This window comes from Pseudopodoces humilis, chromosome 6 (genome assembly GCF_049639895.1).
Source record: "Pseudopodoces humilis isolate 2021_Gansu_Grassland_sample_001 chromosome 6, ASM4963989v1, whole genome shotgun sequence".
Lineage (NCBI taxonomy): Eukaryota > Metazoa > Chordata > Aves > Passeriformes > Paridae > Pseudopodoces > Pseudopodoces humilis.
Genome location: NC_142205.1, coordinates 26,568,933 through 26,587,810, shown reverse-complemented (window position 1 = coordinate 26,587,810; position 18,878 = coordinate 26,568,933). Strand labels below are relative to the sequence as shown.

Here is an 18,878-nt window from a genome sequence, read left to right as displayed (position 1 = left end):
TTTTGGACTATATATTTAACAGTATCAGTTCTTACAGGATTTTACAAGTAGAACCCAATGCTGGAAAGTAAGGTTTTGGGTTCTCATAGTTTCAGTCTGCGAACTCATCTAATCACACTACTGCTGTTTAAAAGAATGTCTCCATTTAGATCCAGACAAAAAGTGTCTGAGGCACTAAAGGAGGAACTTCAAAGAATTTAAAAATCCCCTTGCCTGCCTGCACACAGCAGATGACATCTGATTGTGAGAAAGGATGCAGGAAGCAGGACAGTTTGAGCATGTAATTCCTAATTGGTTTCTCATCACAGGACTAAATAGCACACAATTGGTCTTCACACCCACAGAACCGGTTCTGGAGGCAGATATTAATTCAGCCACAGACATAACTATCTTTCTCAGGCTGGTGTCACTCGTGTGTCCTGGCTGACAAAACCTTAGTAAGCCTCTTGTTGTTAAGGGGACTATTACAAGGCCATCAGCAACACATGCATGTTAATTAGCAGTGGGATTTGGGGGAGTTCCCATGAAGCCCCAATTAAAGCAGTGATGAATAAAGTCCAGTGAGTAGTACCATACTCAGGGATGTTGTTTCCCAGCACTGAGCAGATGAAGGCAGAACCAAGCTCTACAGGATGTGTTTTAGTGGCTGAGGGCTTGGTCACTATAATAAACAAAATTTACTTGCTGAGACTTTTGTTGGGCAGGGAGCTTAGTCATTATCCTGCTAGAAAAAAAAAAAAAGGTGCCCTGGACAGAAACTACTGCACAGCCTCATCTAGAAAGATTTTCTTCCTCTCCTGCTTGAACACTTTAGGTTTACCCAGTCCTTTCCATTTTAAACAGAGTGATAAGCTCTGCTGCACACTTAACACCGAAATGAGCAATAGGGACTATCAGCAGATATAAATGGGCACTGTCAGCACTATTTCATAAGAGAGGTGTGTTCAAGAGCCAAAATGTAACTTATGTTAGCCCCAGAAAATTGATAGTCAGTCCACAGTAACTGGGCTGCTGGGTTCAGCCTCTTCAGTGTCCGTGTATCTCCCTCTTTCCAAGAGTACGTTTTTCTTAAATGTGAAACTCAGTACTCAGCATTGCAAAAAATTTGTAAGGTCATCAAAATCTCTTCCCCTTGCCCACTGAAATTTCTTATTTATGGCTGCATATTGTGTGTTTGCCCATTTTTTTGGAGGCTGCTCCTAGGCTGTACCACTCCCTTAAGTTGTTGAATTTTACCTGCCGACTACCTTATCAGGGCTTTTGCCCTCCCTTTTCCAGGTCCCTGAATGGGACTGGCCCCAGCAGCTGTGATCCTGGGACTGAGTGGCAATGAATTTCAGATTGTGCTGTTCTAAACAGTAGAGTGTCACTGTACTGTTTCTTCAACAGGGACTGTTTCTTCTGCTTAAGATTTGTTTATTCAGTCATTTTTGTGGACCCAAGTAGCAGGAAGAGGAAAGAGTTAGATACAAGTATAATTTAATTTATAGACATTTATAGACCTATAATTTTAATTGTATATAATATATAATATTTAATAATAATTTGCATTATTTTATTATATATAATATAATAATTGCATCTAAATCATAGTACAGGAGTTGGGTGCAACATAAATAAACTTGAGATACAGATGATTAAACCCTTGCTCCACTGAATTTGCTTAATTTTTCCTTTGAGTGCAGTGGGCCAGAAATTTTAACCCAAGCCTATACTTCTATTGTTTAGACAAGTTACTCTCAGGAGCCAAGTGCTGCAAGTCGCTGCTGTCCCCCCCATAGGTGCATGTCCATAAAGCGGACGATGCAATCCTAGAAGTCAGGAGTTTCCCTCAGATCAGATCTAAGAGCATCTCTGTGATCACCTTGCTGCACAAGGACTCCTGGGCAGAATTTGGGCACTGGCCCCACTGGCATGGGAGCAGCCAGCTGCCCCTTCCCCTGCTCACCTAACCATGTGGGTTGCTTCTAAAAAAAAGGTCCCCACAGGGTGTTGTGAGAACTCATTAAGTAGTTTGCCAAGTATGAAGAAACTCCTGGATCAGAGAAGCAGTTGTAAAGGCGCGGTGTAATTAAAGCACAGTTTACTTTATTATGTATTATTAGCAGCGTTATCCATCACATGTTCCGCACTTTGTAGTTATGAAATGTTATCTCGTGGTCACATGTGAGAAGATGCTGTGTGGTCTGAGGGTGGCAGGTACCATGGCCGTGGGAGCCAGGTTGAGGTGTAAGGTTTCAGTATCCTGAGGGGAAGAAGTCCTCCACTTCTCTTTTGCTCCCTCTTCATAAGCTCTTCCAACCCCTGGCACTGGGAGGACAGAGAAGTAGCATCACCCACCTCCCCTGCTGACCCACATGGAGCCCTGGGAGAGGATTGCAAAGACAGATTTACTGTGAAGCTGTATTAAGATTTTCACAATCCCATGCAATTTACTCTGCCTATTGTATTGTTATTTTGAAGTTAAGTAGGGCAGCCCGCACAGAGAACACATGGTCTGCAGTCCCCATTGCAGAGACACAGCAGACACACCTGCAGCAAGAACCAGGGATGCTCTCCCTCGTGCAGTTTGCGTGTTGTACCTGCTCCCAGCTTACCAGCATCTTAGAAGGCAGCTGGGGCACATGGTTGTCCAGCCACAAAAATACAGTTCTGCCATCTGCTCAAATGGCTGAAAGCAAGCTTGTGGTATTTGTGAGGCTGCCAGTCTTGGCAAAGTCAGACAGAGCAATCAGCCAAATCAGAGTGGAAGCGCACCTTTTGTTACATAACTAGCCATGTAATTTTATAATTTAGTATGTGAAATGCCGATGGCATTTATTATGTCAATTAGGATGAGCATATGTTTAGGAAGCCCTTGAGGAGTCAATCATAATTGCTCACATAGCCCTGCTTCGACCACATGATTGACTTCCTTTGAGCAGGTAGACTCTGTGCCTTTGGGACGCAGTTACCCACAGCCTGCCCATTTTGCTACAACTCATCTTTGCACTTGGAGTCTGAGCTTGTAGTTCTGGCATAAGCTGTTGGTCCAAATCTGGGTTTACTGAGCTTTGAAAAAAATCAAGAAACGGAAATTACTACCTTAACCATCAATATTTGACAACTAGAGACATGCCAGCAAAAAGTCTTCTTGGAAGTACTACTTTCTGCTAAGGTGAGTTCATTCCTGGGATATTTTCCTTATAGTAAGGAATACTTAACCTGACAGGTATGTACTGTCTTACTCAGATCTTCTCTTCATTCAGATCTTGTCCAGCTGTTCCTAATATTGTCAGTACTTCTGGGATGATTTTTTCTTTCCTTTTAACATGCTGAGTAAAGTTTTGTATCCATTAAATCATCAGAAAGCAAAATGCAGGTTTGCGTGGGCATGTGAGAGAGAGACAAAAAAGCAGAATATATTTCCATACATTCCTAACAGGCATTTCAGCTGCATAATTCCACAACAAAAAAGTTTTTCCAGCATTGCTTTATTCTGTAAATTCCGGCATAGCCACAGAGAAAATAATTTTTTTCAAACAGTCTGGTTCTGGTTTTAGAAGTTATTTTGCGTGCAGGCACAGTGTGACACTGCTGTTGGGTCTCACAGCTTGAGCTACAACTTAAAAAGTTGGGGTTATTCACCTACTGTACTGTACCATTGGATTTTCCTATTCAGTTGGAAATGCCTTTCATCACTAAAGGCTCTGCAAAGTGCTTTGATTGTTATAAGGTCTGAGAAGGACTTTTTGACTAATAATAACTTTGAAAAACCAGCTCTCTTAAAACTGGGGCCAGACAGAGGAAAGGTTTTGGAGCTCCTGTTTGTTGTCTCAGACATTCTGTACTGATGTGCTGAACTTTTAAATACAATTATTTTCCTCTAAGGGCCAGTTCTAACAGTCTTCCCTATTGTCTTAAAAGTCAAGCTGAATTCTTACCCGTTAAATTGGTATCTCTGGGATCTGCAACTCTCCTCTAGCTACTGGTTTTTTACCTGGAGGTATGCATCTTGCCTCTGCCTATAACAAATTTCCATCTAATTACGCATCAGGCAGAAAGAAAATGTGATTCTTCTGTAGTCAGAATAGGTTTTAAAATAAGTGGAAAGGTAGGAAAAAAAGAGAGAGTAGGACACAGTAAGAGGAATTCTGGTCAAAAGGCATGATGATAAGATTCTGGGCACCTTAGTGTTTTGTAACCTTCCTTCAAACAAAGTTTCAAGTCTAGGCAAACTGACTCACCCCTTTGGCCTTTAGTGAAGCGGTGCTAAGATTGGTGCAAACTATTACATGATATTTTATAGCCAGGTCTTTGAAATGTGAATCACTGTATTTTTGAATCTAAAATATTGTATAATACATATTATTGAAGTGTGCATCACTCTATAATGTTTTCCACAACTATCATATAGTACCACCTTGAACAGTAAAGCCAGTGTAATCTATAAAAAACTTCCTGGCAAGAAGGTGTTGGTACAAACCATGGTAACGGGAAATCTGGAGGCTGTTACCAGGGAAGACGGTTTAATGAAAGGTAGGAATACAGTTAACATTTTACTAATGGTAAATAGTTTTCTAGAAGTATTCAACCTCATACTTCATTATAAAACCCTGAATATGAAATAATTGATGTGATCTTGCAACTCAGATTCTGGCAGGAGCAGTAAGGTCGCAGCTAACCCTGCATAACCAGAGGATGTGGGCTTTTGCTTGAGAGGGTGAAGGTGGACCTCTGCTCCTTCCTAGCCACTATTCACTATTCCTAAACACTAACCACGAGTCACTATTCTCCCCAGTGTGGGTGAGCCACTAGATGGGGACAATGCCCACATCTAACCTGCCCACATCTAGCCAGCGGCAGCTGGGCTGAGGCTTCATTAAAGAGCTAATTCTGTAACTGTGAAAGCTGTCAAGCCTCCTAGAAATTTGATGTGGATATTTTTTAACATGAACAGGCAAGATGGCAGTCTCCAAGCCCTGAGCAAAGAAGCTGATTATCAAGGAAGGCAGGTATTGGCTGCAGCATGCTCACAGCTAGGGTGGTGAAAGGAAGGCCAGGTAAAAGCATCTCTGGAAGAGTAAGGAGCTCCTACCCTAACCTGGAAGCTGTGAATGCTGCTGTTGCAGAGTGGTTTCCTTGCACACCTGCACACCCCCTTTGGCCATATGGTGCCTTACTGACCCACATAAATGGATGGCTGTGAATCACCCAGAGATGCACATTTGTAGGAGATAACAACCCATGCTGGGACTGGGGGAAGAATGCAGAATGACTTTGCTATCATAATTTAGCTAAGAAGAGCACAACAGGTCTGTCAAGTAGAACCTCCATCTCCTACAGGTTGTACAGCAGAGAAACAGGGTGTGAAAATGTATCTGTTTTAATCAGCAGATACAGGATTTGTTATACACATGCTCTGAGTGTGTATAAAACAGGAGCATTAGTAAAAGGTATCCCTTAAACACATAGAGAAAACCAAGGTAAACCAAACCCCAAATCAACTAATATTTGTCAATCTTACTGTGCTATTTAGAATCCATTTTCTTTATACATGCTGGCCACCCTTACCATTGACTGAAGATTTCATTACCACCAAGCTGTACTGCTTCAGAGCTACTGGAGCTAAACTCCTCTTACTATTCTCCAGCTCATATTTTTTGCTCCTCTGTTTTCCAGTAACTCCTGTTCATAGGCTTATCTTTCTCCATTTGTGATTTAAGCTGGTAGCTCCTCCTCCAGGCTCCACGTCACTGTTTCTCTGGCCTTTAGGCATCTGTTTTATTCTTTCTGTGATAGCCACTTCCTCAATATCTTTCATCACTTAATTATTTTTCTTTTAGCTTTTGCTACTCATTTTTTGCTACCTGAAGTTGCTCCCATTTTGTGCCATGCAACTTCCAAGTGCCACCTCCTGAACTGCTGGGTTAATATTTGACTGTGGCTGGGCAGAGGCAGTGGGGTTCTGCCACTCTGCTTGGCAAGCCCTCTTCCTTCTACACTGCTGTCAGTGTAACCGTGGTGGTAAGTCAGTATTTAAGCTTAAGATTGGTTAAATGCTTCACTAGAATGGGACAGCTATGGGCTTGCTATTGCAAGCCCCCAACAGAGATGAAAGGCATTCTCTTTACCTACTCTTTGTGTTTACTGCCCAGGCTTTTTGTGTGGGTTTGTTCTGTTCTCTTAAACGCTTCTGGTGGCTGCAAATTCCTAAGCAGTGAAGACCAGTAAGATGCAAACTCCTTCAAATCAGTGCAGTCTGTTGGGTAACTTTTTAAAATGTGTTATCATGAGAGTGGTTTATACTGTGGTCACAGCCCTGGGGTTATTTTATGCCCTGATGTGACCATTGTCATTACAACTTGTGGCTGAAAACTTGGCAATATGGATATCCGGATAACAATGTTCTTCCTTCATCATTTGCACTGTATTCTTGTGCTTCAGGTCTCTGCCTTGGACTGAAGCTTGGTTCACCAGTGTCACAACACTGTGACATTCTTACAAATCAGTACTTGATTTTCTTTATCCAAGCCAATATGTGCTAAGTGCTGTAAAACTATGCTAAGTCTGGGACCTGACTTGTTGAAGACTTCCTGCACAGCAGGGAAGTGGCAAATGCTGGTGATGTCTGCTTTGGCATGGCACTACCACCACCTCTAAAAGCTTCTCCTGCCAATAATCCCTGCAAGAACCACCCTCTGTCAATATCGCTCTGACTACAAGAAGCATGAGACTGCCAAGGTGACATCCTCGTCCCACTGATGCTGCCAGTGGTGGCTAACACCAACTCAAATGAACATAGGGTTCATTCCCTCTGTTTTCCCATCTCTTCCTCCCTCAAGGATGGGGCTTGAAGAATAGTGGTTCATGCAGGAAATTATTACCCTTCCTATTTCCCTGTGGTTTACCATCTACCTGTGCAGGTTTTCTTGCTCCAAGTGTATTTTTTCTTTTATTAATCTGTAATGGAAGGAGTAGAAACATGCACTAGTAATCAATAGGTCGAATTTAAATCCCTTCTCCCCTCTCTTCTACAGTGTTCAAGAATTAAGACTTTAAGCTTCCTAAAAGGACATGCTATTAATTATGTAACTATTATACGATAGCACATAAATGTTATAAATACAAGTGACTGCAAACATTGCAAAGAACATCTGCCTCTGACTGAATCTGTGTAACAGTTCCATCACACACCCTCCATGCTAACTCTTTTGGTGGTATAATCACTCCCCAAAGATGGCACTCATTCCATTTCTTGATATGTCCAGCAGTTTATGAAGGTTCATGGGTGAATGTGAACCAGAATAGCCAGAAGGGACTGAGATTTGTTGGGTTTTTTTCCCAGAATTTATATTATAATGTAGTCAAAATTTTCTAATAGATGTCATAGGACTTGAATTTCAAATTCTAAACATTCAGTGTCTGTTACTAATAAATGTGGATAGTTTTGCTTCCCTGTGCTGTAGCAAGTATTTGTAATATACATAACCATTGTAAAATTCAGGTACAGCTCCCCACACCTGCCCTTTCCCACTAGCATTGCATTATTAGTATGTCAGATTGACAAAGAGTATCTGTAACATGGGCAGGACAGTGAGACTTTGCCTCCTCTGGGGCTTCTCTCATCATTTTTCTGCAGCAGAACATGGCCTTAGGGCAGTGGTGCCTCTCTTTCTCTGTTGTCTTTGCGAAAATAATTGCAGTAGCTTTGGAGCTGTAGTACTGTTTCCAGCTGTACCTAAATTGTATCAGGTGTCTTGCTGTGTTGTACATGTGGAAGCAGAGGAGGGGAACTTTCAGGGTTAGAGCATGAGGTTGGGAAGGGGCAGCTCAGATGCCCACGTTCCTGTTCCTGGGGGCTGCTCTTTCCTCAGAGCAGAGCTTTGGCTTTAGCTTTCAGGTTGGCTGAGGGGAGCTGTGTGTTGGATCCCCTGCCAGCAAGAAGCAAGAAATCTGTCCATGAGAGCATCCATGAGGCAACAAAATGTTGAAGTTGGCTGTATTTTGGTGTGTGGTGCATGGGGCGAGCACCCACATGGAAGTACCTGTGTGTGGTGGTACAAGAGGACATAGCAGGCAAGTGGAGAAACAGCATGATATTACCCACAGCCGTGGTTACCCCAGGTGCAAGACATTCTGAAAATGTAGGAGAAAACAAAGTTTATAGCACAGTGCAATTTGTGTCATGCTTTATTGATTTCTAATTAATTTTACATCTATTTTAAGAATCATGCAAGCTCCCAAGCCCTGTGTTGCCATTCTTGCAAGCTGTCCTGTTGACTTGAGATGGGTTCCTTCCATGACAGAGGGATGTGGAGAGCAGCTGGACACCCACTCAAAGCCACCCCACCTCATCTAGAAGTTATCCAAGAGCTTCCTATAGGAGTCTCTCACAGTGCCCAAATAGTCTCCACCACAGGCACTGACAATTCTTTATTTCATCTTATTTTGCTGTGTCTCACCTTAGTAGAATTAAATAATAATTCCTATATTAAGATTACATCTGCACTATGAAGATATGTTTGTTTCTTCACAAATAGCTTTGCATAAAGCTCTGGTGAATATCTTTACAAAAAGAAACATTTGGCCCATTTTGGCAGATTTTAAATGTTTGCAAGGGTTCTAACAGGCAATGATTTTAATTCCAGTGAAGCTACTGCTAATCAGGAGACAGAGCTTATGCAGAAGTCTCTCTTGCAAGCAAAAACAGGCACTTAACATAATTGCTTCATAAGAATAGGATCTAGCAAAACACTGAAGAGAATGTTTGACATTTAAACATCTGGTTAGTGTTAGTGGGGCTATTATTTTACCTTAATGTCAGAAAAACCTGCCATGTTAAAGTTTAATTTCTCAGGTTTAGAGCCCATGAGCTTTGCATAAAAATAAGGGTTTATTTATATGAAAATATGCTCTGTCATAGTCAGATTTTTCTTATTATTCTTTCCCTCATTTGCCCTCAGACAAGGGTGTCTGAGGCTGACACATTGTCTAGGCAAATTAAGTCAAGCTGAAAGCAAGGGTACAGTGTTAAGGCAGAGCAGCAAATAAGATTTACATTTTCAAGCAAGAGCAGTAATTTGGCCATTGCATATTTTATATCTTCATGTTTATTTTTCAGAGTGGTGTATCAAATTAAGCATAGAAGTAATGAGGCATTAGTGTTCCAACAATCAGTTGGGGTTCATCAAGTAAAAACTACAAATTACTCTTCGGTTTTGCTGCCACCCAGAGAGTTTATATGTTTAAAATACCAGCAGGCAGGTGTTGTGACCAGAGCTAATTGGGTTTGTAGTTAGGGACATACTGTGTTTCTGTATTACAAACTATAAAGGGAATAGGCCTTCTTTTGAGCAATACACTACTTAGCATTGTGCTGTGGACTTCACTATGAGAGGTGTTTGGTTCTTTGCAGAGCAAATGAAGTTTTGAACTTACTATGCTGGCACAGATGGTTATAACTGCTTGACTGAAGGCAGGCAAGCTTTGAATGCAGGGGTCCAGGTCCATTGCTGCTGTAGTATAAGAATGGTCTACAGGGCCCCAAGCTCTAAATTCTCATGACCCAAATTATCCTCCCTCTGGCTACACATACAGTGTTTGTATGCTTGTATATATTAGGTGAGGCTGCTGCTCTCCCTTGTTGCGCTGAACAGGCAACTTGGCCAGCAACCTTTGTTCTTACCTGTATTTCTGCACACAGTCTTGCAGTGTTAGCCCACACACAATGCTAGTTTTTTGGCAGAAGTAATGTGGCCACAAAATTGTCTGACTGGTACTGTATGCTAATTTAAGGTTTTCAGCCATTAAATACCTGTAGTACTTCTCCCTATCTTGATATCTTTCTTTACAATGAGAGTATCTGTGTAAATTAAGCTAGATTTATGGGAAAATAAGTCCCTGCAGCTAATTATCTTTTTTTCCTGCCCCCTTCTTTGCTTTACTCTCCAATCCCAAAGACACAACCCTTTCCTAATGCCTGATATACTACTTCATATCCAGGTACATACTGCAAGTATGGTACAAAAACACAACCCAGAACATAATCCTTTGCCTTTCCTCCCCACAGATCTGACAGCACAAAAGCCTTGCTACAGCTGTCACAAATAGCAAACACGTTGGGTATTCCCACCTGCCCCCTTTTGAATTGCATCAATTCTGATTATGAGCCAGAAAGAAGAAGAAATGGAGGACAGTTCCCTGCCACTCTGTGTCACCTGCGGCCAAGCGCATTTACCGGAAGAAAACCACTTGTACAGCTACACCGAAGAAGTAGATGATGATCTGATATGCCACATTTGCCTGCAACCTTTGCTTCAGCCATTAGACACGCTCTGTGGTCACACCTTCTGCACAGCCTGCCTTACAAACTTCCTTGTGGAAAAAGACTTCTGCCCCATGGACCGCAAGCTTGTGATTCTCCAGACGTGCAGGAAGTCCAGCATACTAGTGAATAACCTCCTGGATAAGCTAATGGTTAGCTGCCCTTTCACAGAACACTGCTCAGAGGTCGTGCAACGTGGTCACCTTGAACAGCATTTCCAAACCCAGTAAGTTGTTGTTGACAGACCTTTTTGCACTCTATTTTTTTTGAGTAGAGGAAAAATGTCTTCAATTACTGATCAAAGTAGATAGTTAACATAAAGAAAGAGTTGTTGTTTTCACTCACAGTGAACACAGTATCATTAATTTAGAGCTGAATTTAGTCCATTTATAGTCCAAGATATAGGCTGTATCTTACTCTTTTTTAGAACCAAATGCATCAATGCATGTAAGGTACTTCATGCTGTTGTTAGCAGTTCTGGGTGAATACCTTGTGGCTAGCTGCACAATGACGGTGTCTATGTGGTCCGAAGAGATCTGCGTGTTTTGGGAAGCTGAGCTATTATAAATATTTTAATAGCACATTAAGGGTTTTATAATTGCCCTTTCTTCAAATCTGTTTTGAATCACAAATGACCTATATGAGAAGTAGAGCAGAAAATATTCTGGTTTGGTATTGGTCTTTGAACCTAAGTGCTCCTTTCCTCCAGGTGAGCACTTACCCAGGGCACCATGGGGCTCACAGAGAGACGGAGTCTGGAAGAGTCTGGCTGGACTCCCCCTCCAGCCTTATCCCTCCTGGTAGCCAGGATAACCCTCCACCCTGCCTCTGGGAGAGACCTCTCCAGGGAGTGGTTTGGTTCCCCTGCAACGAGAGAACTGAATGATTTTCTGTTTTGCAGAGTAAAGAATGTGCTGATGATTTTGTCATGCATGTTCTGCCTTTTGTAAGGAAGTGAGAGGGGTAAAGAGGTACTTTCAGGGCTGTGATTTCTGACAGCAGACTAACCCTTTGGCATAGTCTGTGTAACAGTACCACAGGTCTGAGGAGAGATGGGGTCTCAGATGTGCCCTTTTCTGTTAGCTGTATCTGTTGCCCAGTGAAATTACTTCCCCTGAAGTTTGCAGGTGTAAATTGTGTTGCTAGGTGTGTACCTCTGCATGTGCAATGTGAAGGAAGTCTTGAGCAGCCAGCACAGGGCTCCAGACTGCTGCTGGGGGCACATTCCTGCACAGACATGGCAGTACTGAGGACCAGAGTATCGCTGGTGAGCAAGCTGGTGAGCCAGAGGGTGGAGGTTTGTTCACATACTGCACGCTAAACAGTTGTGAGCCTGAAACTGGAAATGGCTCTGAAGCTTGCCATTCAGATATGTCCTCTGGAGACCTCATTTCCTGAAGCACCTGGATTCTCACTAGGAATTTATTCACTTGACGATATTCACAAAGTTATGGCGTCCTAACCAACAATAAATGTGATGATTTTGTATTAGTAAATCAAATGAACCCCCATAACTTTAGCAATGGGTTTATTGATCCCTTGTGAAGGTCATGAGACCACTTTTCACATGCTGGAGGTTTGGTGGTTTTGGATTTGGGTGCCCTTGTCCCCAGACTTCTGGACCTGGCTTTCCCTGTATGGGCGCTTCTGGCTCATGGTGCAAGAGGCAGTGGCAGCAGGCCTCAGCCCAGGCTAGCAGTGCTCTGGGAGTTCCACTGTGTGCAGCTAAGAGGACAAAATAACAAAGTTACTCACAATTTTCTGTCTTAGGCCAGTACTTCTCTAATAGGCCTCTAATGTTAATTTCAACAGAAATGCAGGTAAGGGAACTGTCAGTCAGTCTTCTGTGTGCTGCTGTCACTGAAATTATGTTTCTCTACAGATTCCAACCACAAAATCATGAAACCCTGGTGCATATGCCCTTTGATATATATATCTAGGTGAATTTAATGTGATATAGACCTTCCTGTTGGTCTTCATTTTTTTTGACATTATGATGCTGTGACCATAAAATTAGCAGGACACCCTTTCCCAATTTATCCCCAATAAGTAAGCAAATTCTTTTTTACATGGAAGCCACACAGCTAGCACAACTTTTGATTTCTAGTGTTGATTCTTCTATGTGACTACATGCAAGTCACTCCAATGTCTTAGTTTCTTCTCCTTAAGGTGGTTATAAAGGTACCCTTCACTACATATTTTACAGAATTCCAGTGCTATAAACAATGATTTGGTCCTGTAAAACCTGGCAAGTTTTATTCCAGCACTTACTGTTGAATGTCAGTGGCTTGGCCTGGATCTTCCTATCAAGGATCTTCAAGATCCTGTGCTTCTGGATTGCTTGGCCTGAGCCCAGGCAGAGATAGAAAGAATTATCTCGGTAACGTATTCCCACTATCTCTTGCTGTTCCCTCTTCCCTGTGTTAGGTTCCCTGCACCAAGCTCCCAGGTTTGCAAACCTCAGGAGCAGAAGACTGGAGAGATGGAGTAGGGTCTTCCTACCCTAAAGCCTCTAAAGTAATGAAGTACACAGCATTGCTACGTAGGCTGGACATTTTCTTCTTTGCTACTCATGACACGGATTTTCCTTCCTCCGAATGGATGGGAAGGCTGATTTACCTTAAGGCCAAAGGGCAGAGACAGGAGAACCAGAAACAGGGAACTTCTGCTGTTGGGGGTTTCAGCTTTACAGGGGATAGGTACTGTAACCTCACTAGCATTCCCACTTGAGGGAAGAAATATTTGAGGGAGGGAACATTCCGAGTGATCCTTAAAGGTGGACTTCTACATCCTTGTGCTTGCAGGCACTGCACAGTACCTTTATTTTTTTTTAAGCACAGCATTAATTAATTATCACGTAAGGTATCTTATGCCTCTGCCTAATCTAATTGTTGGAAATGGAGAAAGCTGTCTTGCCACCCCATCTCCAATTAATAGCAAAGAGAAAGATATTGTGCTCTGTCATGCCTGGGGACAGATTAAACAGACTGAGCTGATGCTGTTTTCTTTAACTCTGGTGAATCAATAGAGGGAAGGGGAAATGTGTGACTTTGCTAATAAAACAAATACAATAATAATCATAAATATTTGGTGTCTGCAGTGAGAACAGTTCAGAGCCCACGTGGTATCTCCACAGAACATTATTGTGTTCCCAGTGAATAAATTAAAGTAGACTGTACTAGGGTCACCAGGGTGGTCAGCAGTCCTCACATTAAGTGCATTATTCAGGTTCAGACCAGTCCTGGTTCTGAGAGAGAAAACAAAAGTTTGCCCTGGTCAGAGATGAGGTCACTGATGGGACAAGGTGAGCTTGCTGTTTTATGCTTTGTAATTGATGAGAGAACTTTACAATTTTTTTAAAAATACCGGTTACCATGGAGCAGTCCACCGAAAGCATCCTTATTTAAAATGTTTGCTCTTGCATCCTTCAAAAGAAACCCTGAGAAGAGACATGTCCTTGGATTATTACATGATTTATGTTTGTACAAAAACATCTGACTGGATTTGGGGAATTCAGACTGAGATGCAAACAGCCAGCAGTTGTCTGTGATCTTTTGCAGTGTTTTACTTTAAAAAGGTGTGGTCTTCTGATATCGCCTGCTACAAAACTCCATGGGGGGCATTTTTTTCCCCCCCTTGTCAGACAGCTACACCCTTCCACGATGCAGTTTAGCTCGTAACCCATCTGCTTGTGGGCAGTGATGTAAACATACCAGCTGCCTCTGAAGAACCACTCTGAATCCTGCAGGAGGCAGGTCTCTTCCCCGAGCATCGCTCTCCTCTGCAGCATAAGTCACTGTCTCGCCAACCACGCTGTGCTGTCCCTAAACCCTCACATCTACCCATCCGAGAGTCAGATCGAGTAATCCTCTTACAGGTCAATGATTTTTGCAGTGTAGCTTCGTTTAAGGGATTTAAGCTCGATTCATAATGTGCTACCATTGCGTTGAAATGGAAAGGCTTGCTTAGAAGGGGCTTGGCTGGCACGAAAGCTTCTCGTTGTGTGTCCCACCAGCACAGAGAGACGGTGGGAAGGAGGAAACCTAGCAGCAGTGCCAGCACTGCACTGAAAATGAAGGCTCTCCTGTTACTGGTCCTACCTTGGCTAAGTCCTGCAAACTACATAGACAATGTGGGCAACCTGCACTTCTTGTACTCCGAGCTGTGAGTACGCACAGTCGCGCCAGCGTCGTGCTCTCTGTCTGTCTGTCTCACCTGAGTGGAGGGAAGGGGCTTGCCATGAGCGTTTTGGGGGGGTCTGTCTGTCTGTGTGTCTGTGCCTGTGCATACGTGCGAAGAAAATCCTGCAAGGTCTTGCCAACAGCTTCACACCGAGCTGCTTCCCATCCGGAGGGCTAATAATAGCAGTACATCCCCATTGCTTTCTGCTCTGGAAGCAGCTGAGACGTACTGAGTGAAGCTGCTTTTGTCCTTATCAACTTGTTTTTCTGTGCCGATGTTTAAGGTGTTTGTTAGTTTGGGGTTTATTTCCATTTCTGAATCTGTGTTTTCCCTTTATTTCCTGTAAATAGCCTTGTGGGGAGCTGGGAATAGGGGAGGGCATCAGGATAGACACCCCCAGTAGAGAACTGTCTGTGTACATACATAATGTTCTGTGTGTAAAGCTGCATGCCTGTAGCAAAACGCTGAGAAGCCTTTCACCAGAAATAATTCACTTGAGACAGAAGAGAATTTTCCCGTATTTCTGTTTTTTGCCCACAGCAGAATGTTATTTTTTCTGTAAAGCAAATTTAAGTGTAGCAATCCATTCATATATCTTTGTGTTTTTAAAAAACCCACCTCAAACGACCCCATAGCTGGTCTTTCCAACCCATAAAACAAATATTCTATGATATCTTCTGTAAATGTTACTGCTTTAATTTGTACTTGAATGTTATTGTACTAGTTAGTGGAGCTTTTATGACTAGAAATAGATATTTATTTCATTATGTTTTTGTTAATTATGTGTTTGTATTTTAACAATTGTAAACTTTCAAGATCTTCATTGAGATAATGAATTAAATGTCTAATTCTCTCAAAAGCGAAAAATGACTGTAATTATGCCTACAGTGGGAATGTTTTAGTAACAGTTGTGATTAGTACCAAAGAGACTAATTTTCAAATTATTTTGTCTCTACTGTCAGACAAAAATAGCAGTGTTTTGCAGAAACACAAAGTCCCCTTTTGAAATCCTTGTTTGATGTGCACGGCAACAATTAATAATTTAGTCACAGTGCATACAACAGCTTAGGATTTCTGTGTGCTGTAGGTGTTTTTAAACATTTAACAAATCTAGTGTTGAGGATTGCAGCTATGTCCTCATTTTAATTTACTGGCATTTTGTTTAAGAATGTTAATTAAAAAAAACCCAACAAAAAACCACAAACAACAAACAAACAAAAACCAGTTAAGCTAAGCAGGCTACAGGAGCAATCAAGCTCTAAACAGGGCAGATGAACACTTATAATGGAAACAATGGCATCTGGGACATTTAGTTTCCAGGAAAACAAACCAATGAGATTAATCAGAGCACAGGCACAGATGCAGCCTACTTGCTTTTCTTGGGGAATTTAGGTTCACTGATTCTCCCAGGATAAAGGGCTATGATGCACGGTAGCTGTTCATCTCTTATTTATTTAGCCTTCTAACCCACAGAGATGTTAGTTGTGCTGAATGTCGGCAGTTGTTCTAATGGAGTGGGTGTGGGCTGGGGCTTGGACGTGCATCTTCAGTTGTCAGCAATGGGAGGTGCACATCCCCTCTCCAGTGCCCAGCCCTGGATGCTATCTGGCATCCTGCTGCCAGGAGCCAGTGCTTAGGGCCTCCCACACCCCTTCATCTCTGGCCAGGGCAACAGAAAGTGGGATTTACTGGGGCTGACACAATCCAAAAGAGCACCAGGCAGTTTGACCTTCTTTCAGGAATTTCTGCTTCTCCTCCACGTGTAGCCTCTGGATGCTGCTGGATGCTGCACAAGGCATTGATATACTAATCAGTGGGATGGATTTAAGGTCCTTTCTAAGAACAGCAGCTGAAAGAAAAGGACAAATAGTGTTTTCAATCCTGTTTAATCAGTTTATACAAATGCTATGACCTACAGGTTGCTACTTCAGTTGCTTGGGCACTTGGACATTTTTAATGCAAAGTTTTATGAGAGAAACGGATAAGTCACTGGTGTCCGGGATGGCCTGATGCCCAGGACCACAGGTTAACTGCCACAGAACTTTTGTGCCCCAAACAAGCAACTTCACAGATCTCTCCCCACAGCTGCCTGAAGAGTCCCTGCTGTGTTTGCCCTGATGGCTTGCACCATAGCTCAAAACTAGACCATAGTAGGCAGAAAGCATTTTTTTTCATTATCGCACTATCTTTGATTGCTGACAAGTACAAATACTGGCCTCAGTCAGGATTTGGTATTTTCTTGGCTGTCAGCCACCAGAGATACCAGCTGAGAAGGAAGAGTGGGATGATGGATTTGCTAGCAACAAGGAAAGAACTGGAGGATAGTGGGGGATGCAGTCACCATCACTGGTGCTGGTGCAAGAGGAAGAATAAGGGTGCTGGGATTCACACTGCCCTCTCTCTCACACAATCCATCTCTTCCCTTCTACTCTGTTCAAAGGTTATGTTATTTGTATTGCATTGCTGAGGTTTGCTTTTGTTCCAGGGCATTTTTGTTCCTAAATGTGGAACGGGCTACTTGGGGAATAGGGATTACAGCATAGCACAAAACCCATCTGGAGAGGCAGGCCCTGGAGTCCAGCTAAGAAATAAACAGATTTTAGGAGATTTGAAGAAGAGAAATGAAGCTGGGGAAAGGCTGTGCCAGAACTTTGCACTTCAGCTGGGTGCCACACAGGTAGGAAAGAGAGGTGTGTTGATGTCTCTTTACATCATTTAGAGGCACTTTATGGGATAGATATTGGGTGCCACTATCTTTAGTTTTCAATTAGCAGTCTGATAATTACAGGTATTCCCAGGATGCAAATACATGTCCCCTGATGTTGTCATCTGCACTAAAACCACTTCCCTGGCTATTGTCTGTTGTTCTTCCCTTAGCAAAGATCTCGACACAGATGTTTTTTCCATCCTTGCTCTTTGCCAAATCATGAAAAGCAGCATGTGGTTAGTCAAGGTTCTCCCTCTTGAGGAGAAGCCCATGGAAACATCGGACAGAAGAACAAGAGAAATCTGTGAGATCTACCTTGAGGAATCTCTGGGAGATGGTCTGATGTAGCCATACCTGCCCAGTGTCTCTCACCATTGTAAGAGTCTACATGGGTGTTGAGGAAACCCTACCCCAGGGTCCATGCCTTCTTCTTTATATACCCATAAAGGCTTTGAAAGGCATCTGCTGTCTTTCTTTCTTATCTAACATATCTTCAGAGAGGAAATATTTGCCCCAGCATTCTTTAGGGTTGAGGTATGTTATTCCCTCTGGTTAAAAATATGGTATGTGGATGGTGAAGCAGCTTGTGGTCACTCTTAGGAGACTTTCCTGAGTGTGATGACCTGGTGGCACTGCTAACACCATTGCTATCTCTCTCACTTCATAGGATGAGCTGTGCAGCAGGGTATTTCTCAATAGCAGGATTTTCTGTACCTTTAGTTCAAAGAGCCACTTAGAAATAAAATTGAGAGGAAGGAGATTGCAAGACTAGGCAATAAACAACCTCACCTTGTCTCCCTAAGGACATCAAACACATGACAGCGTGGAGTGGTTCTCAACCTTATCCCAATTCAGCACATGGCCATGCTGACTGAGCGAGTGCCCGGGATGGTGCTGGTCATTGCATGTGCTCAGCACAGGTCAAGCGCTGGGGAGTCCTTGGCAGCCACTCTTGCTGGCACTCTTTCCCTCAAAGGATTAAACAGCTCCTGGCCCTAGGCCCTGCTGGTAATACATCAGCTAGATCTACGCCACTAATCTGAATCAAGCCATTGTTTTTTTAAAATCTTTTGTTTGTTAGGTGGAAATGCACAACCTACTCCCATGTGTGAAAGAGATACATATTTTTTTCTTACCCTTCTTGAGCTTTGCATGAAACAGTCAAAGGAATGTCACCAAATTAACTGGATCGAGTTTCCCAATATAACTTTTATACAATAACTACTCTCTTAATCTTCTAATCAGCATTTTGGGCTGGAATAACCAGTAAAATTTAGTGTCTCTGTTTATTCAACTTAAAAAGAAGAGATGCAGGTGCCAACTGTCTTCTAGTGCCATTGAGCACATCTTTTTTGTGGTAAAAACCATGAGGTGCATTCTCCCATCCCCCTTACAGAGCTGAACTTAATTGTGCAGCTAACTTCTTTAATTTCTGTTCAACTCAGTAGGGAAACTTGTGTCTGGCTTCAAGTCTCTCCTTGTGAAATTAGCCACACAGAGGCTGGGGAGCACAGGACATGCAATACTCATGACAAAATTGATAAGCCTGGAGCACCTTTTGGGCTCATGTGTTAGTCTACTGCAAAAGCCACGTTTTGTGGCCTCCTTACTCTGTGCAAAACTATGTTTATGGAAATCTGTGTCAAAGCTAAACTGTGAGGCTAATTAAAGCTGAAAGTGCTG

The 18,878-nt window shown here is 42.6% G+C and overlaps 1 protein-coding gene across 7 annotated transcripts in view; it reads left to right on the top strand.

The window, feature by feature from the left end:
• Nucleotides 1–18,878, top strand: part of LNX1 (ligand of numb-protein X 1) — a 216,561-nt gene that overhangs the window by 139,345 nt on the left and 58,338 nt on the right. For 4 of the 7 annotated variants that reach the window (XM_088056665.1, XM_088056661.1, XM_088056663.1 and 1 more), the window contains one exon: nt 10,052–10,532. In XM_088056665.1, coding sequence (XP_087912791.1) covers nt 10,147–10,532 — 386 coding nt within the window. In that variant the 5' untranslated portion in view covers nt 10,052–10,146. Of the gene's footprint in view, nt 1–5,971; nt 6,007–10,051; nt 10,533–14,127; nt 14,471–18,878 lie in introns of those variants that run through there. The other 3 variants (XM_005517715.3, XM_088056666.1, XM_088056664.1) reach the window with 2 other exon arrangements.